At 39.8% G+C, this 21,557-nt stretch overlaps 1 protein-coding gene and 3 long non-coding RNA genes across 4 annotated transcripts in view; 1 reads left to right on the top strand and 3 right to left on the bottom strand.

Moving 5' to 3' along the window:
- Positions 1-1,417: 1,417 nt before the first annotated feature.
- Positions 1,418-14,619, bottom strand: LOC139137030 (uncharacterized). The gene is made up of 2 exons (XR_011553295.1): positions 13,185-14,619; positions 1,418-2,477 (listed from the first exon to the last, which is right to left on the bottom strand). It is a non-coding gene; the product is annotated as an uncharacterized lncRNA (long non-coding RNA).
- Positions 2,079-21,557, top strand: part of LOC139137028 (zinc finger protein 11-like) — a 37,091-nt gene continuing 17,612 nt past the window's right edge. The window contains exon 1 of the mRNA XM_070704949.1: positions 2,079-2,338. Coding sequence (XP_070561050.1) covers positions 2,200-2,338 — 139 coding nt within the window. The 5' untranslated portion in view covers positions 2,079-2,199. The remainder of the gene's footprint in view (positions 2,339-21,557) is intronic.
- LOC139137029 (uncharacterized) lies at positions 14,714-15,732 on the bottom strand. The gene is made up of 3 exons (XR_011553294.1): positions 15,459-15,732; positions 14,988-15,068; positions 14,714-14,851 (listed from the first exon to the last, which is right to left on the bottom strand). It is a non-coding gene; the product is annotated as an uncharacterized lncRNA (long non-coding RNA).
- On the bottom strand, positions 16,563-19,742 carry LOC139137027 (uncharacterized). Its single transcript, XR_011553293.1, has 3 exons — positions 19,146-19,742; positions 16,898-16,965; positions 16,563-16,701 (listed from the first exon to the last, which is right to left on the bottom strand). It is a non-coding gene; the product is annotated as an uncharacterized lncRNA (long non-coding RNA).

Genomic DNA, 21,557 nt, shown 5'->3' with positions numbered 1-21,557 from the left:
ATTGGTTTGACCAAAGCTGAAGAAACGTGATACATACATTGAAGATACTATGATACAACATTATTCAAAGTCGTTAAACATTTTTACGTCAGCCAATTCAAAATTTGCATATTTAATGAACTTTCCTAATTAAGGATATATATCTTAATTGACTGGAACAAAGTTGACGAAATTTGCAATTTACATTGACGATACCAGGTTTAACAGTATTAAAAGTCATTTTACATTTTCAGATCAGGTAATCTACAATGAGCATAACTAATAAGCTTTTGCAGTTTTGCATACAGAGGTTAAATAGAGGATTACACTTGCTATATAAACTTGTGATTCAATGACAGCAGTCAAAGAAAGTATTTTTATTCCAACTTATTACATATTTGTATACTTAGTGACACTTAGAGTTAATCTGTCGTGAATGTTGTTCATGTTGATCATAAACAATGTCAATGAAGTTGCAATAGAGAACGTTACAGAAAGTGCACTAAGTTACAGGGCAAGAGACTCGTTATGGCTGCCGGCCAATTAACTACTGTTAAATCTATGCATATTCGCTTCTCTAAAGATTCCATGATATCTGAGATGCCGTGCACTGAGTAGGGCCAGCAGCTTGCTTCATACCTTCAGACAAGCTCTTTCCGCAGAAGGGAGGACGCTACTAGCTGCAATAAGTGTAGCCAATGGGCCATTGCGCCGGCCTTTAGTTTTCTGTCCTGTCGGCTGTGTAGCGCCGGCCCGTATACCCATCCAATAGAAAACGCGAAAATTTTTCACGGCAGATCTGCTGTGCACAGAAACTGGCGGCGAATTTTCCCATATCCCATGGAAATTTTATTACAGTCTTGCTTCATATATTATAAGCGATACCATCAACGCTACGGAAATGGTCAACAGGGTTATTTTCGACTGAAAGACGACGGTTTATTAATCAGAGACAGTGGCCTCGCTTCTGTGAAAATTAATGCAGCTGTCTGTGGCGGGGTCGGCTGCGTCTATGAGGGTCATCAAAGGTCAACCACGCGGTTGAACTTTTGATAACCCGTGTAGTCGCAGCCGACACCAACAATAGGTAGGAATCAATCAAATAGGCAGAGACATATGCAAATCATCTTTCATTCGATTTGCCAACACGAATCAACAACAACAATACAATGATTGGTAACGCTATTCAAGGAAGACAGAAAGTCGTCGACTGTTCCTAAAAATATAACAAGATAACTGTAGTAACTGATTGTGGCATGAGTTGAAGAAACTTTTACGTACATTGATGATACCAGGTTAAAACAATATTGCATTTTCATGTCAAGTAATTTGTATTTTGCAAATCCAATGAGCTTTCGCAGTTTAGCATTCAGGAGTTAAAGAACTTGACCAAAGGCAATTACACTTGCTATATAAAGTGGTGATACAATGACAGCAGTCAAAGAAAGAAAGAATTTTTATTTCAACTTGTTACATATTTGTATACTTAGTGACGTTTAGAATTAATCTGTGGTGAACATTGTTCATGTTGATCATAAACACTTTCAATGAAGTCACAATAGAGTGCGTTACAAAAAGTGTACTAACTGAAAGGACAAGAGACTGGTCGCCGTCATGGCCGCCGGCCTCCGCCGGCCACTCAACTACTGGTGCAGGTAGATTCGCTTCTCGGTTTTATTTATTTGTTTCTATTGACGCCACTTAAACGTCCTTTTCCACATAAACGAGCGTGCTGAACTCCAGTTTTTATTTCATTTTTGAACTCGCGCAAATTCTAAGAATGTTTCTGCAAAGTTCCACGAAAATGACAATACTTTTAATTTTGACATAATTCGTCATACTTCAACCTCAAAAGCAATGAACGAAAGGTGCCGTATGTAGGCCTACCAGTAATTTATGTCGGGTAAATACATATTATAAACCAAATATAACAGTAAAAAACAGTTACTTACAGCCATGAGCTGTCGATTCAATATGTAGCAGAAATATAGGTTTAATATCATGAATATTAAGGCATAACATTAATATTTATGATATGTTAATTCTATAAATGTTAATCGACGGACCAACGACTGCGTGGTTGACTTGGAGCCGATCCAGCAATTGCAGCTGTTGACTACGCGGGTCTTATCTTTTCGTGCTCTACATAAAATCATAGTAGGGATTTCGGTACACATCTGTCACCCAGTTAAATCCCTTTGAAGTATTTCTTCAGCAGAAATGGAGTCAGCCAAAGTGATGGACAGGAACAGCACTATGTCGGATGAGGAGATTCAGAATGCAGCCGGTGAGAGCAATCATCTTTGCCCTGGTAGTGCTGGTATTTATCGTGCTGGCGGCTTTCTGTTCAGTTCTCAAGGTATGGGCGGTGTTATCAAAGACCTATTTACAGTGATGATGAATGCCAAATACCATTATGCATTACGTATAGAGCTGTCACACAGTTCAGTCCTCTTTCTCCGAAGTTGTAGTTATTTCTATGGGCTTGTCTATGGAGCCTGTTAGAAAGAGAATTAACAGGAAAGAGAAACACGTAGGAAATTGGCCGACTTTTTTCTGTGGCCTATATTTCTCAACGGCCGACTTATTTTTGACGCTGAGTCTATTGACGTCATGTGTTATATACGTTTGCAATCAATTTAAGTTCGCAGGGCAGATTGTGAACTTTGCAGTGTATTGTACATACTGCAACATAGCAATGGCCAGTAAATACAGTATGTAACAATAATTGACAATATTAAGTGGTTGCTATATTAAGTGGTGATACAATGACAGCAGTCAATGAAAGTATTTTATTTCAGCTTATTACATATTTGTATACTTAGTGACGTTTAGAATTACATGTAACCTCTGGTGAATATTGTTCATGTTTATCATGAACACTTCCAATGACGTTGCAATGGAGTGCGTTACAATTCTACAAATGATCGCTGATGGCAATAATGACATTAGACCTTAGATGGTGACCACTACCTATTTGACTTACAGGTTGATATATGGCGGGCGCCACATGTGGGGAAGGATGCGCTTACTATTTTCGCAACAGCTGGCAATACTTCTTGGCCTTTTGGCCAGAGGTCTATATATCTTTCTTTCATGAGTTTGACTTCTTTGTTGTGTGTATTGGTGCTTTGATGTCTGTTCTGTGCTGTTTGGTGTCTTTGTTCATAACTAGTGTAATACGAATTTTGACCTAGTGTTATGGATTACGGATGGGTATGATTGCGATTATTTTAAAAGGAAAGAGGCTGGTCATGGCCGCCGCATAAAGATGCGGGATTGCTGGGACGGCTGTGGTGTTAACTTAATAAGCTAATCCGCTGATACGCTCAGTCATTAACAAGTTGGCATTGTTTACGCAGCAATTAGAGTGGTATGTGTGCTTGTTGAAGAGGAGACAAGGAATTGTAGGTATTGAAAACACAGTCAGACAGTTTGGAGTCGAAAGCTTTATTTGAAATATCACAGCCAAAATTAATGATGTCAAATAAGGTAAACCGTTGCACAAAAAAAACCTCCTCCCCACCCCAGGGGACTTTCATTTGCCCCCTGTGGTACAGCGTGATCTTTTGGCGTGATCCTACCCTTCGCTCATAACTTAAAGACAATAAACAAAATAATTACCACGTTCACCATTTCCTCCGTAGAGCCCCGCTCGACAAGAAATGCACAATTCAATTAGGTATTTCTAAAGTGACATTTGATATTACTTTCTTGGTTCTACCATGGAAGTAGTAGAGAGCATCTTTTATTTAATTAATACAGTGGCCAAGCCAAAACAACAGCTTATCGTCCAGACGCTTGTTCGACTTCCTATGTAAGTACTTGTCAGTTGTGGTTGTGGCAAGTCTTCTACAAACAATATTTTGTTCAGCTTCCAGCTGACATGCATATTTAATAAGTCTTTGGCAAAAGATAATGCAAAACCCGTCACAGGTATTTACAGCGAGCGCGAATAGAAACTGGACACCTAATTAGCAAAGTACCCAGCTGTATTGCGAGGCATATTGCTATTTCCCTTTGTAATTCGCCAGTGACTTTGTTAACTTGTCAGCGATATCGTTTTATGTTACAGTCAGCTGCAGACACCGTGAGATGTTGCAATAAAGTTATCTGGGTTTGAGTAATTCAGTATAGGGGTGGCTGCTTGTTGCTTGGTGGGATTCAAAAGACGAGTGAAGATAATAATGATATTCAGGTGAATATCAGAAACTTCACTAAAAATAAAGATATTTGTAAGCTACACTTGTGGTCTCATTTAGTGCTCTCTTTGAATTTCAATAAAATCCCCTTTTGTTTGTGTCTACTTCTTGTATGTGAATGAGTCAACTGTGGTTTCTTCCAAATAGAGTGGCTGGCGCAACATTTGCGAGGTGAATGGCGGCAAAATTTTTATGTCCAGGCTCTTACATCTGGCCACATTCGTGGTATCCACGCAAACAACAATAAAGGAGTTTATGCACAATTTTGTAACTTTTGAATTGCATAGAGAGTGCAACCGGCGATTGTGGAGGTAAAAAGAGATGCTGCGATGCGATGCGCACCATGAAAGTTTTGTAGAGGTTTAACACAATATCCAGAATAACTGAATGCGTGCCTTCAGTAACACAGTCTCTCTTATTGAGGATCCGTATCATGAATAAGTATAGCGTACGCTCACCTAAATTTGCATTTCTTACAGGTTTTAATATCAAACCACAGTAAAAAGGGTCCATCAATTTATATCGGTTATAGAGACAATTTACCCAGCTATACCCAGTGACTTTCCGCTTTCACACACGACCAAACGGCCGTCGGCAAGTCTCACCATTCCTTATCTGGAATAAACTATTTTGTGATTAGGTCGAACGCGTTTCCAGCGGCACCGTCTCTCAGGATAAAATCAATTTAGAAATACCACAAGTATTTTACCTAAGTGAAGACAATTATAACTTAGAAATGTAAGTGGAAATTGCACATTGACGTAATGTGATTTAATCCTTAATTGACGCTAAATGTACTGAAGCCTAGTGCGGACGCCCCTCCAAGAAAATGCATCCGTCTCCGTTTTGTCACATGACACTAAATACTGTTGCATCTTTCAAATAAAACTTCAACTGACCGAGATGTCGACCCGTCTCAATACCGATATGCGACTGAAAATTATTGATTTGTCTACGGCTGGAAACAGTGTGCGTCAGATCGCTGAACAGCTGAATACGTCAAAGTCTACGGTTCAGAACGTGATAACCCTCTTTACCAGGACGGGTTCCGTTTTGCGGCAGAAGATACCTGGAGCTCCGCGATCAAAATGCTTGCCGGACGTAGTTGAATTTGTCGAATTTCTCAAATTCAAAAAAGCATCGATCACTGCCTCTGAGATACGGGCAGAACTCCTTCGTGAAAGCATTTGCACGGAAGAGACTCTCCCAGCATGCAGAACGATATACGAAATTCTCAGGAGAGATCTGAATTACTCATACAAGAAGATACAAAGTATTCCTGCTGAACAGCTGACTGAACGGAATTTACAGAGGATTATGCTGTATATTGATGCAGTCACCCAACTGGACCCTCTCAGCGTTCATTTTTTCGATGAGGCAGGCATCAAAAGGACAACCGCTAACAGACAATATGGGCATAGTTCAATAGGCCAGCGTGCGTTTGAAGTTCAGCGTTATACATCAGACGTGAATTTACTTTAAACCTCCTTCACTGCGCGCGAGGAGTGAGTTACTTCAGTATTCTTGACGGCCCTTCAAACGGATTAGAAATGGTGCACTTTTTCGAGGAGGCCCTAGAAATGGTAGATGACCAAGGTCAACAGATTTTATCACCAGGCGATACTGTGGTAATGGACAACTGTGGTTTTCACCACGGGCGCTTTGCAGAGACAAACTTGCGCCAACTACTGAATGACCGGAGAGTGGGTCTGATATTTCAACCCCCTTACAGTCCCGAAATGAATACGTGTGAACTTTGTTTTCGCTACGTGAAATGGTACCTTCAACAGCATGATATATTTGCTACGCAATTTACAGAAACTGCTATCATAGACGGAGTTTCAGAAATTACACCGATAATGTCTCGGAATTCTTTAGACTATGCGGCTTCCCGTTGTTTTGACTCTGATCATTCATCGGCTTTGGGACGAGCATCACGCGAATGATTAAGCTTACTAATCAGCTGTACATGGCATGCAATATTTTACACATGCGTTTAGTTTTTCTGTTGCTGTGGGCGCAAATTTTTACCTCTTTAACACAGATTTGCCCACAAAAACTTACCAAATCACCTAGCTATCTTTGGACTTTGTGATATTCTGATGGTCCCGTAAACAACCGAGCGGAATACAGCTGATCTGCGGACTTGAAGTCAGCTGAACTAATACATGTCAACGTTGTCAGAGTTTCTCTCATGCTCAAAGTTTTCTTTAAACATAGGTTTGGATTGTGTAGTTGTTTTTCTAGTTTGATATGCAAAACTGGCATGATACTGATGTTCCTAATCCATGTTTTGAAGCGTTCTCCTCGGCAATACTGAGACTTGTATCAAACTACCGTTATACTCTGTAACGCGATATAGAATAAACGTTGTTGACAAAAGTGAGACTTAGTTGTGCACCTGTATTTCGTTACACTCAATACATCCACTGGTTTTCACATTCAGTATTTACAACACATCAATTGAATATTCTTGCAAAATGCACTATTTTAATAACAAAGGAAAAATGTCATCCTATGACATGGCACATCTGAAAGGAAAAGTTTGTTGTAGGTAAATATAATCTTCATGAATAAACTCAATACAATTGGGTTTTTTAAATAACAAATAGAACATTTTTTTTGGAAACATAATAAGTTTAACAGCAATGCAATGTGAAACGTTTGGGTACGATTATGATGAAAAGCTCAGATGGAAATTATTTACGATGTAAATGAGCTTTGTATCAAACAGCCAAAATACGACGAATTTACCGGTAGAACAGCAAAAGTAGTCTGTTGTGCACACTCGCTGACAAGATATGTACCGGAAGTAGCTGAATCACATGAGATAATGAACGTGGAATACAGTATTTTTATGCACTTTTTCAGCAGTCCAAGAATGCCAAAATATAAATGCTATAGTTTATGCTTGACAAGTCCGCGAGATCATGTACCGGTAAATCCAAACTTCAATGAGAGTCATGTGTCTGTCGCGTTCTTCTTCGACGTCCCAGTTTGTAATAGCAAAGCAGCTTCGAAGAGTGCATCCATATTTGACATGTGTTGTTCAGCATGACGATCTGTTGCTATCGGGGATGGCCGGTGGCAGCTGGCGTCGGTAGAAATTGCTGATGCGGCCGTGACTTGTTGAGTTGGTGGTGCCCTAGCTGAATATCTGTACTGCCAGATATTTGACGTAACCCGGCGTCAATCACATGAGTTGGCATATTTCGCGCGTTTCCGAAAGCATCTCTGATGACGATATGTTGTGCGGTCGAGACAGAGAGTCTGCAGGTGTCAACTGCCCGCTCGTTCTGTTTCCTGTATCTTGGAATGCAGCGACTGGGTACGACGGAGATAATCCCATTCCATAATATGGGAAATTTGGGCCTTGAGTTGACGATACGTGTTGGGAGGATAAAAATGGATGGCGAAACTGTTGGGCATATACATGGTCAGGCAAAAGTTGTGCCGGTGCGCGTGTGTAACCTGGATCTGGAGTTAACGAGGGCTGGAAATGGAAAGGATAAATTGGCGGAGGATAATAAAACATGTCGCGGTAACTTTCCCGGCGATTTGCGCGAGCGATACCCTTCAGCTGATGTGGTGTAATGTCATCATCTTCCGACTGCGAAGATTCGACGTTCTCTGCTTCATGATCTGCACAACGCCCAATCCTCTTACGGCATTTCCGAATCCTTTCTTGCTTGTGATGTCCACTGGAGTTAGCGCACTCCGTATCGGAGAGGTCCAAAGTTTGATGACTTTTCATTGTTTGCACCGGAGACGCTTTGTGAAAAACGAAATGAAATAAAAGGAGATTAAAAATAATCAATAAACAAGCAAATAATACATTTATACATATTATGAACGACTTTATGTCGCACTGCTCACTACATTCATGAAGTACAATTTATTGTTGAATTCAACTCAAAATGACTATGTTTACTTACCATTGATAAGAATATCGTATATTTTTGTACAACTTTCCTTTTCCTCTGTCGAGCATCCGCTGTATTCGCTGTTCATGGAGCGCAACTGTTCTTTGATGGCCCTGGAAAATATTGTACGATCATTTTCGGCGTTAGACAGTGCGGGAAGGTTCTTTACTTGGTTATTGAAGGCCTTCCTCAGAATGCTTAGGTCACGTTGAAGGTCAGTTTTGCCTGTCGTTGTTCGACGATTGTATTTATCAGGGAAGGCAGCGAGGAGCCGTGGGGTGATGGCTGTTGTGAAAACACTGGTAGATCGACTTTGGAAGTCATGCAACTGCTTTAGTTCGTTTTCTTTCGATGTTATTACTTTTGTTAGTTGGCTTTCCCGCTCCTTTAGTTGTTTTAGACGTGCCATGTAGTCATGTTTGTGCTTATCCGATCTTCCGCAGAAAATGTAACCTCTGCAAGGCTCACCGAGTGGACAGCCCTCGCTGTTCCTATTGCCGGTAGCCCTGTGTCCGCGGCGGTGACAAATGTTGCAAGTACTTCTGAGATTAGTTCCCACGGGTTTGGCTTCGGTAACTACTCTGTCCATTTCTTGCTTCTGTGCTATCACTGCCACTTTTTCACTTTTGAGAAATTCTATTTCCTTACACATCTCTTCCTCTTTCTTATCTTTCCATCGTTTGCTTTTCGACTTGACGGTCTCTAACTCATGATCAAGTTGTAGTTGTTGTCTTGCTCGTATCCGTCTTTCGCCATCTCCGCCTGCACTGTTGTCATTACTAGACTCATCCCGATCTCTTTTTCGGCCTTGTAAAACCATGGCTGGTGAACACCCTTCGCTGACCATAAGTTTTAATCGAACGAAGTCCGCATTATGAACTGGTGCAGCGCATCGGTACATATCTTGAAGATCATATTCATTATCACTGAGAGTGATGACAGTCTTCTCATCGTTGACGTACTGTAACTGAAAAGCTACATTCTTGAGCGATGGTATGTTTTGAGTGATGAAAGACGTCAATTGGGAATATTGTTTGAGTTGTTCTTTGGCGTACACCTGACGGGTTCTGCCGCGGTAAAGTATTTGAAATTGGTACATAATGTTAACTGTGTTCATTTGAAACTTCACTTCGCGAGGGTGAAACCGCTCAGCTAACTACCTGGAAGTTTGCCGCCAAGAAGTCGTGTGACCACTCATTGGCCGTCCTCTATGGAAGATACCACTCATTCACAAACTTGCAACGAACATCATGCACATTTTATCGAAATTCGATGAGCAGTAAATGAGACCAAAAGTGTAGTTTGAAGAAATATTTTTATTTATTAGTGAAGTTTCACTCCAGTAGTGTATGATTCGGATATTATTATCTTCACTCGTTTTGAATCCCACCAAGCAACAAGCAGCCACCCCTATACTGAATTACTCAAACCCAGATAAGCTTTATTGCAACATCTCACGGTGTCTGCAGCTGACTGTAACATAAAACGATATCGCTGACAAGTTAACAAAGTCACTGGCGAATTACAAAGGGAAATAGCAATATGCCTCGCAATACAGCTGGGTACTTTGCTAATTAGGTGTCCAGTTTCTATTCGCGCTCGCTGGTATTTAATAACGCCTCCGCGTAAATGTCGGTACATGTAATCACGTGAAACTGTTTCAGACTGACACAAGCAATCACCTGAAACATTTTCAAACAGAGACTAACTGACCATAACTACTCCACCGCTCAACCAGCCATGTGACTTGATATATTTTCTTGGTTCTACAAATCGCAAGATTCTCCTGATCATTTCGTTTTGCTCGTAACTTCCTTTGTAAGTTGTTGTCATGCCTTTTTAGACGTGTCCACTGCTTAGCTGGTAGCCAGCTAATAGCTTTCTAATAACAGCTAAAAGCGGCTAAAAACGGCTAATACCTTGAAAAGCTCAATAGCCAGCCCATTCCGATCTCGGGAGTTGTTAGCTGGTGGCCAGCTAATAGCTAGCTAAGAGTGGCTATTAGCGGCTAAAAACGGCTAATAGCTTGAATAGCGCAATAGCCAGCCCATTTCGACCTCGGGAGTTGTTAGCTGGTAGCTAGCTTATAGCTAGCTAAGAGTGGCTATTAGCAACGGCTTATAGCTTGAATAGCTCAAAAGCCAACCCATTCTGAGCTCGGGCGTTGTTAGCTGGTAGCCAGCTAATAGCTAGCTATGAGTGGCTATTAGCGGTTAAAAACAGCTAATAGCTTGAATACCTCAATAGCCAGCCCTACAATAACCATTTATTTTAGCTGAATAGCTACCTCCTATGTTTATTAGCAGCTAAAAGTGTCCTGTGGAAATTAATAATAGCTTAAATAGCCACAAACAGGTAAATATAAGCTATTCTTATGTCTAACGTAGCTATTAGCTACCTAGCTATTTAGAGGGCTATTCAGCTATCCAGCAATCCCGCATCCCACTAGGCCGCCGGCCACTCAACTCCTGGTACAGGTAGATTACCTTCTCTAAATTTTCCCTTATCCCGTGCAAATTTCGCCATAGTATTGCTTCCTTGTCATTAACGATGCCATCTACGCTATGGAAATAGTCAACAGAGTATATTTTCGACTGGAAAACGACGGTTTGTTAATCATAGACAGCAGTCTCACTTCTGTGGAAATTAATACAGCTGTCTGTGGCGGTGGTCGGCTGCAACTGTGCGGGTCACCAAAGGTCAACCCTGCCACGCGGTTGAAATTCTAATGACCTGCATAGAGTCGACTGCGTCTATGCAGATCACCAAAGGTCAACCCCGCCACGCGGTTGAACTTAGTGAGCCGTCATTATTTAGGGCCTGGGGTCGTAGGAATTGCTTTAGAATCTCCAAAATTTCGAGCAACCCCCTGCCAACCATGACGTGTTTGAGTAACCCCCTCTCTTCTACAGAAATTTTGAGTGACCCCCCCCCCCAAAAAAAAAAAAAAAAATAATTGGGAAAGTTAAATATTTATACAGTAAAATGGATTGCTGCTGCGACAGGCCCTGTACAGACCCTGTGGTACATCTGTGTCGGAAAGAGGTTCCATTGCTGTGACAGGGGCTGATGTACAGGTCTGTCTGTATCCAGTGCTCTGATGACATGCAGTGTTCTCCATAGGATTCTTTTACAAGAGGGCAAAGATGTGGTGCGAAAGGACCACAGGTGGTCGTGGGGGAAGGTAAGGAGGGGGTGTCCCCCTCCTGCCGTTGGAGCTTTTGAAAAATAGAGATCAAAATGGTGTTATTTGGTGGCACTTGGGGAGTATCTTTTCAGATTTTTTTCGTATAAAAAACTCAAAGGAACAGAAATCTGAGACAGTATTCCAAAACTTATATTCCAGTTCACTGATTTCAATTATATTTTTTGAAAACGAAAAAATAGCGACAGACATACATTTATTCACATTTATTTTTTATTATTATTTTCCTGCAATAAAAGATGAGTTTGTTGTCAAGGCATTCCACTGGTTTCAAACTTTATAGAATCAGAATTAGCTTGCTTTACACATTTTCTCATATCGGTAACCTATACAATGAAGAATATAGAAAGCAGACGTTTCTCATTAATGATCAGGCAAGTATATCAATCTTTAATCAGGAAATACTGAAAAATGTACTCAGTACTAGCCTCGAACATAAGGCTTGCCACGTCGAATAGCTGATCATTCTCGTCTGAAGATCACAATAACGTGAAACACATAGTGTAATGAGATTTTAGTTTCTACTTGAAACCACCTGTATAATGATATTTTATATATATATATATATATATATATATATATATATATATATATATATATATATATATATATATATATATATTATGTGTGTGTATGTGTGTGTGTGTGTGTACACAAATACCGGGTATGAATATACATATCTTTACTTTTATTGTTGTATTAATTCGTAACTCCACTAAATGCTTCAGTACATATCAACAAAACTGAGTAGTCTCCCCCCGTTTCTTGTTCTCCACTTTTGAGCAACCCCGCCTTGTAGCTTTCGATTTTTTAAATGACCCCCCCATCAGATTCCTCCGCCCCCAGGACATAAATAATGACGGCTCCCTTATGATGACCCGGCACATTGACGCATTCGATCACACAACAGGTAGGATCAAACTGGCAAAGCCATATGCAAATTATCTTTTATTCGATTTGCCGACCTGAATTAATAACAATAATACCTATACAAAATTACTGCAGTAACCGATCGCGGCATGGGCCTAAATTATACAGTCAGACAGCCAAGCCCTTAGACTTGCAAGTCTGTGATTTGTGAATTTTGAGTGGAGTGAACGCAGTGATTTGTATTCTGTATTCTGCTTTCATGTCAAACGCGCGCGTGAGTGGACGCGATGAGTGAGGTGAACGCTATACAGGGGAGTTTCACCCGGAGAATCCGGCAGAAACTAACTCACTATACTGCGCAGACTCAAAGGTAACGCATTCAATCGCTTGGAAAACCTGGCCTGGGCTACCAAATTGCGAATAGGTTTGTACGAAATAGGAGAGACACAAGAGAAACTATTATAAATGATTTTATTTTTAAAAATTCACCGACTTGAACCAAGTCTAACAAGCCCCTCATTGTTGTTGACTTTGTCAAAGTTAATCCAGTGATAATCTGGTGACAGCGTCCATAGATTAGGTTTAATTAACAATTGCTTGCTTTGGCGCATTAGGCAGTCAAACGCATCACATAATAATGGACGCCCACAGTGACAAAACTTCCTAGAAGAAAGTCAAAGAACAAATAAATGACAAAGCGAAGGAGAAAAAAATGTTACAAAATCATTTTCTTGTTGAATGTCTAGCATCTGGCATCATGCCTATCCCTGGTATGTCCGTTCGGTCTGCCAAAGCTATCTCCTGTACTCTGAAAAGATAATGGCGTGTTATACATTGACAAGCTTTGAGAACTGTTGATATAAGTGACTACAAGCCGATTCTGCCAGTTAATTTATGGTTCTAATTGTAGAGCAGTGCTACTATACCTGTCCGATACGAATGGTTCGATATTCATGTAATGCTATGTTCTATACTAGGTTTTGAAAAAAAACTGCCTCACCTCACCTCAAGTAATGCAATCCTTCGCTGCACGTTCGACGACAGGAAATAATATATCTTGAACTAACAAAGAGCAGAAACGTCGAAACATGTAGTTATAGTAATACAACTTGATGGAAATAAGATTACATAAATTATTAACTTAAAAAAACTTATCCTGGTTATTTTTCGGACAATGCTGAAGAAAAATGATTATTACACTTTTTCTTTCCTATCAGTGTGCTGTTCCGCTCATGTTTGCTACCTCGCAGAGAATTTCATACTGTTCATCTCGAAGCCAGCTGTATTGACGGCGAGCGGCGTTATACATATAATGAAAAAAAAACTGCAGTAGACAATTCGAATATCAAACAGCGACTAGACGCTATGTTATAAAATGCTCACATGAAAGTTTGACAGTAACCAACATGTGATCATAATAATCATCAACAAATATATACTTACTTTTAATTTATGATGAAAATGAGCTAATACTTATTGGCCTCTTTTGATCGTGACATGTATGTCTCTTTCTCACTGCTGTGAAATAAAATACTACAGCTGGGATAGATTTTTTTATATAAAATCAATAAATTTGAAACTGAAAGCTATCTGGCGAACATAAAATCACGGAAGTAGGAGAGACGAAGTCCTAGTTTGACGAGCGACAATGAGTTTATACTTACCTGTAAGTTACCAAAAAGCGATAGTTCGACAGGTACGGCGATGAATTCCAGGCAATCGCATGTCTCTCATGTCTATCGCATTTTAAATGAAAGCGACCTGCATGCCCCAGTGTATCCCAATCTGATTAAAATCAGATGTAGAGTACGGCGACGTCTTTACTTACTCTAGGCGACAGCAAGAGAATATCGCGCAAGTCATGCAAGTACAGGTCGCCGTACTCTACATCTGATTTTAATCAGATTGCAGTGTGTCCGTTCTTTGACTCTGTAGTCTAACCTGACACCGTCTTCCATGTTTTTTTCACAAGAACAATCACATTGTCAATGGACAACAACATCTTCTCATCGGTTTTTGTTGTGTCTGTTTGCTGGTAGACATGACTTGCGGATACGGAAACAAAGATTGCCCTTAAAAACTTGAGTAAGAGGAAGTTCAATTTCATTGGATATCGGTTAGCTTATCGGCAAGACTTATCAAGCATCGGCAAAAACCATAGGATATATCGGGCCCAATTCGCTAAAAACCCTCTGGGGAGAACGCTGAAGTAAGGAGATAGATATTACCTACAAAAATAAATTCGGGAAATAAAACCATTAATCTCTCCATTGAAGAAATTTTGTAGAAATTTCCATCACAATTCCATCGCTTGTTTTATGTCTTGTCCCCATTTATCGATTTTACTTGCCATGTTTTATCAATATATAATGCGTTACTTCAACGTAACGCCTAAAATCGCTTGTAAAGTACGAACTGACTTCCTTTCTCTAACTTCAGTATCATGTAACGTGTAGTTCGAATAACTACGGTTGCGTGTAAGCGGGTCATCAAAGGTCAACCCCGCCACGCGGTTGAACTTATGATGACCCGCCTCGACGAATGGTTCGATATTCATGTAATGCTATGTTCTATACTCGCTTTTGAAAAACTGCCTCACCTCACCTCAAGTAATGCGTAAGCAATATAATCCTTCGCTGCACGTTCGACGACCGGAAATAATATCTCTGAAACTAACAAAGAGCGGAAACGTCGAGACATGTAGTTAGGAATACAACTTGATGTAAATAAAATGACATAAAAAATCAACTTAAAAACAGCAATCCTGGTTATTTTTTCGGACAATGCTGAAAAACAAGTGATACTTACACGTTTTCCTATAAGTGTGTTGTGTCGTGCCCATGTTTGCTACCTCGCGGAGAACTTCATACTGTTGACCTCGGAAGCCAGCTGTATTGACGGCGAGCGGCGTTATACATATGATGAAAAAAAAATGAAAACTTCATCACTAAACAATTCGAATATCAAACATAAACTAGACGCTATGTTATAAAATGCTCACATGAAAGTTTGACAGTAGCTAACATATGATCATAATAATCATCAACAAACATATACTTACGTTTAATTTATGGTCAAAATGAGCTAATACTTATTGGCCTCTTTTGATCGTGACAGGTCTGTCTCTTTCTCACTGCTGTGAAATAAAACACTATAGCTGGGATAGATTGTTTTTAGAAAATCGATAAATTTGAAACTGAAAGCTATCTGGTGAACATAAAATCACGAAAGTAGGAGTGACGAAGTCCTAGTTTGACGAACGACAATGAGTTTACTTACCTGTAATTTACCAAAAAGCGACAGTTCGGCAGGTACGGCGATGAGTTCCAGGCAATCGCATGTCTCTCATGGCTATCGCATTTTAAATGCAGGGACCTTCATGCCCCAGTGTATCTGTAGTCTAACCTGACACCGTCTTCCATGTTCTTTCACAATGACAATTCAATTGTCGATGGATAAGAACATCTTCTCATCGGTTTTTTGTTGCGTCTTTTTGCTGGATCACTTGCGGACACAGAATCAAAGACTGACCTTAAAAACTTGAGTAAAAGGAAGTTCATTTTCACTGGATATTGGTTAGGTTATCGGCAATATTTATAGAGCATCGCAAAAAAGGAAAAATCATAGGATATATCGGGCCCAATACGCTAAAAACCCTCTGGTGCAAACGCTGAGTAAGAAGATAAATACATTACCTACAAAAATAAATTCGGGAAATAAAACTACTTATCTCTCCATTGTAGAAATCTTGTAGAAATTTCCATCACAATCTATCGCTCGTTTTACGTCTCGTCCCATTTATCGATTTAACTTGCCATATTTTATCAATATTCTCAATGCGTTATTTCAACATACCGCCTAAAATTGATTGTAAAGTACGAACTGTCTTCATTTCTCTAACTTCAGTATCATGCGCCTTACTCTATATGGCTCATGTAACGGCGTAGTTCGAATAAGTACGGTTGCGTGTAAGCGGGTCATCAAAGGTCAACCCTGCCACGCGGTTGAACTTATGATGACCCGCATAGACGCAGCCGACCACACCACAGGTAGGAATCAGTCAATCAGGCAGAGCCATATGCAAATTATCTTTTATTCGATTTACGAACCCGAATCAATAACAACAATACAATGACTAGTAACGCTATACAAGGTCGACTGAAAGTGGTCGACTGTACCTATACAAAATAACTACAATAACTAATCGCGGCATGAGCCTAAACTATACAGTCAGACAGCCAAGCCCTCATTGGTCTTGACTTGTCGAAGTTAATCCGGTGAAAATCTGGTGACAGCGTCCACAGATTAGACATTTCCCTTGCTTACTTTGGCGCATTAGGCAATCAAACGCAACACATAATAGACACAACACAGTGACAAAACTTCCTGTAAGAATGTCAAAGGACATTTAATGACAGCGAAGGAGAAAAAAATGTTTCAAAATCATTTTTGTCGTTGAACGTCTAGCATCTGACATCATGCCTATCCCTGGTTTGTCCCTTCGGTCTGCCAAAGCTATCTCCTGTATTGTGTGAAAAGAGAATGGCGTGTTATACGTTGACAAGCTTTGAGAACTTTTGAAACAAGTGACCACAAGCCGATTCTGCCAGTTAGTTCTGGTTAAATCGTAGATCAGTGCTACCTGTCCGATACGAATGGTTCGATATTCATGTAAAGCTATGTTCTATACTAGCTTTTGAAAAACTGCCTCACCTCACCTCAAGTAATGCGTGAGCAATAGAATTCTTCGCTGCACGTTCGACGACCGGAAATAATATCTCTGAAACTAACAAAGACAGAAAGGTCGAAACATGTAGTTAGTCATACAACTTGATGTAAATAAGATGACATGAATAATCAACTTTAAAAGAGTAATCCTGGTTATTTCACATGTCTCTCATGGCTATCGCATTTTAAATGCAGGCGACCTGCATGCCCAAGTGTATCCGTTCTTTGACTCTGTAGTCTAACCTAACACCGTCTTCCATGTTATTTCACAAGAATAATCAAATCGTCAATTTACAAGAACATCTTCTCATCGTTTTTTGTTTATAGTCCCCATGGACACCGTCCGGGGGGGGGGGGACTTATAGGTTTGGTCATGTCCGTGCGTCCGTCCGTTCACGCAGATATCTCAGAGATGCCTGGAGCGATTTCATTCAAACTTGGTACAAGGATTACTTCATATGTCACACAATTTGTTTTGTGATGTGATCCAATTTGGCCGCCGTGAGGCCATTTTGTTACGATTTTGTCATGTACGGAGCCGTAACTCAGGCACATCTCAACCGATTTTTTTCAAAATTGGTACAAGCACATTGATCTATGTTATACATATGAACATTGATTTGTTTTGTGATATTATCGAATATGGCCGCCGTGCGGCCTTTTTGTTACAATTTTTTTCATGTACGGAGCCATAACTCAGGCACATCTCAACCGATTTTATTAAAGTTGGTACAAGGACATTGACCTATGTCATGCATATGCACATTGATTTGTGAATGTGGCTGCATGGCGACCAATTTTTACGATTTTTTCATGTCTGGAACCATAACTCAGACATGTATCAAGCGATTTTATTCAAAGTTGGTACAAGGACATTGACTTATATTATACATATGTATGTCAATTTTTGTTTCACGATATTATCCAATATGGCCACATGGTGGCCATTTTGTTATGTTTTTTTTTCATTTCGAGAGCCATAACTCTGGCAAGTCTCAACCGATTTCATTCAAAGTTGGTACATGGACATTGACTTATGTCATACATATGGTGATTTTTTAGACAGTAAGATCAAATATTGCTGCGTGGCGGCCATTTTGTTACGATTTTTCCATGTTCAGAGCCATAACTCAGACATATTACCACCATTATCATTCAAAGTTGGTACAAGGACATTGACCTATTTCATTAGACTGTCGACAGTCCCTCGTGCCTTCTTTTGACCGGAGTCACTTTATTAAGTGCGGTAGCAATGCAACGTAGGCTACTATTTCATACATATGCACACCAGAACATGGCATGTAGCAGTATCATGTCAATTACTTAAGTTTCGTAATTAGGCTGATATGTCAAGAAATACGGCATCAAATTTCATGAAACTTGGTACAGATGTTAAGCTCACATTGCTTTAACAGTGAAAAAGACATTTATCAGTGTCATGTTAAGTGATTTGTAATTGCTTGTGTAATGAACTAGAGTGATATATCAACAAATATTGCGTCAAATTTGATGAAACTTGGTACAGATGGTTATCTCATAGTGTTGTAAATACTGCATCAAACTTTATGAAATATGGTACCGATGATAATTTGTCTGTGTTAGGATAGGATGCAAAAATGTTTGGCAACATCCTGCCGATTAATTACTGATTGAATCATTTAATGAACTTTTGTAATTAGGATGGCGGCCTACATTGGTTTTACGTTTTCACCACCACGAAACTCATTCTTGGCCATTGAGCGCCATCTGTATCGCGGTATTTTATCACAGACCTGACCTAATTAATGAAGAGGACTCTATCCTCTCTGAGGACTTGTAATTAAAGTACCCATTAACAAGTGGGGACTGTGTCATCAACGATGACTTGTTGTGTCTGTTTGCTGGTAGACATAACTTGCAGATGTGGAAACAAAGATTGACCTTAAAAACTTGAGTAAAAGGGAGTTCAATTTCATTGGATATCGGTTAGCTTATCGGCAAGACTTATAAGGCATCGGCAAAAACCATAGGATATATCAGGCCCAATACGCTAAAAACCCTCTGGGGAGAACGCTGAGTAAGGAAATAAATAATTTACCTACAAAAAATAAATTCGGGAAATGAAACTTCTAATCTCTCTATTGAAGAAAACTTGTAGAAATTTCCATCACAATTCCATCGCTTGCTTCATGTCTTGTCCCCATTTATCGATTTTACTTGCCATATTTTATCAATATATAATGCGTTATTTCAACATACCGCTTAAAATCGCTTGTAAAGTACGAACTGACTTCCTTTCTCTACCCACAGTATCATGCGCCATACTCTCTACGGATCATGTTGTTAACGGCGTAGTTCGAATAACTACGGTTGCGTGTAAGCGGGTCATCAAAGGTCAACCCTGCCACGCGGTTGAACTTATGATGACCAGCATAGACGCAGCCGACTCCACCCAAGGTAGGAATCAGTCAAACATGCAGAGACATATGCAAATCATCTTTTATTCGATTTGCCAACCCGAATCAATAACAACAATACAATGACTAGTAACGCTATACAAGGTCGACTGAAAGTGGTCGACTGTACCTATACAAAATAACTACAATAACTGATCGCGGCATGGGCCTAAACAATACAGTCAGACAGCCAAGCCCTCATCGTTGTACACTTTGTCAAAGTTAATCCAGTGATAATCTGGGGACAGCGTCCACAGATTTTGAGACCGCGTTGAAACTCTCAAACGGCAAATATTAATGGACAGTCCTTGCGACTGACATGTGACTGAATATCTATTGTAACGAATACATATGTAAAAGTTACAGCAGGAAACAAAATAAAAACGAGTGTAGAATTGTGGGTTTTGGTCATTGTGCTCACATATGCAAACATGTACGCAGTTTGTACCATGTCTACTCAAAACTGCTAGACTTCTACACGAACGACAAGCCTGATTGTGCAGCAAAATACTCGACAAATACTCGAAGTTCTCTGTTGTTACAAAGTAAAAATCAATCGGTTTGGAATTTATTCAAATTATTCTAAAAAAAAATATTCATCATAGTACCATTCAAAAATGTCTCGCACTGACGTGCTAGACAAGCCTGCATGACAAAAATATGAAGAAATTAATCGTATTTTCTGAAATGGCGTCCCTTGAAGGATGTGTACATGTGGTTTTCCTGGATGCTTGTTCATCACATGTCTGTTAAATGCTAGCGACGTTCACAAAAAAGTTGAAACAGCCTTGAAAAAACTACGACTAAATTTAATGAATAGCCGCATTGGTCAGTTTTACTTGCCGTCCAGCTACAAATGAGCGTGCCGGAACAATAGTGTTGTCAGTAAAGGTGGGTCTAGTAAATCAGTGGCTCGGCTCTGCCGATCTCCCATTTGCACTTTGGTAATGGCCTGGTCGTCTTGTCCATCGCTAAAAGTATGGTCAGCCTTGAAAGTGTGAACATTGAATGCAATCAATGACATGTTTACTCCATTATTTGTTTTACTACAAGAGACACGACTTGCAGATACAGAAATAAAAATTGACCGTAAAAAACTTGAGTATCGGATTGGTCATCGGCCAGATTTATAAGGAATCGGCAAAAACCATTGGATATATCGGGTCCGATACGATAAAAACCCTCCTGGGAGAACGCTGAGTAAGAAGATAAATAATTTACCTACAAAAATAAATTCGGGAAATAAAACCAGTTCTCTCCATTGTAGAAATCTTGTTGAAATTTTCCATCACAATTGTATCGCTCGTTTTATGTCTTGTCCCAATGTATCAATTTTACTTGCCATATTTATCAATATTCTCTGACTTCCTTTCTGTAACTTCAGTATCATGCATCTTACTCTCTACCACGGTCCCTCCACACGTTTTGTGGAGGGACCGTGTCTGTACGGATCATGTAACGGCATAGTTCGAATAGTAAGTATTCAGCTGCGTCTTTGCGGGTCATCAAAGGTCAACCCTACCACGCGGTTGAACTTATGATGACCCGCATAGACGCAACCGACCCCACCCAAGGTAGGAATCAGTCAAACAAGCAGAGCCATATGCAAATCATCTTTTCTTCGATTTGTCAACCCGAATCAATAACAACAATACAATGACTAGTAACGCTATACAAGGTCGACTGAAATTCGGCCACTGTACCTATACAAAATAATTGCAGTAACTTGTCGCGGCATGAGCCTGATCTATACAGTCAGACATCCAAGTCCCAATTTGCATGTAATTGAACATAATTTTTATTTGCATTTCGTGACCGTTGTTTTCCGGCACTGAGTGCGTTGCGAATTTGCCGCGTCCGAGTGTAATCATATTGGAACAGCGATTTCGACAACTTGACTCAATCAATCCACATGATCTTTGCTACACAATAGTTTAGTCATCTATCCTTGTCTGTAAAGTATTTTTCAGGCAATTTTAAATTGAAATTAGTGATATTTTTGAGCGTAAGATAGTTGTGTTTTCAGGGCTCTGCAATTTGACCGGAACTTATATTTTGACACTTACCGTAACGTAAGATTTATAATGTTTATAATTTAGATGAATATGTGCCTCGGGTTACACAAAAATATTTCTGCCAAGTTTGAAGATTGTTAACCGACTCTGGAATATTTGGCGATTTCTTTAAAAACAACTATTAAATTTTCGAGCTCGGA

This window comes from Ptychodera flava, chromosome 7, assembly GCF_041260155.1.
Source record: "Ptychodera flava strain L36383 chromosome 7, AS_Pfla_20210202, whole genome shotgun sequence".
NCBI classification, from domain to species: Eukaryota; Metazoa; Hemichordata; class Enteropneusta; family Ptychoderidae; genus Ptychodera; species Ptychodera flava.
Note: the sequence above shows the minus strand (reverse complement) of the source record. Positions and strands in the feature narration are given on the sequence as shown.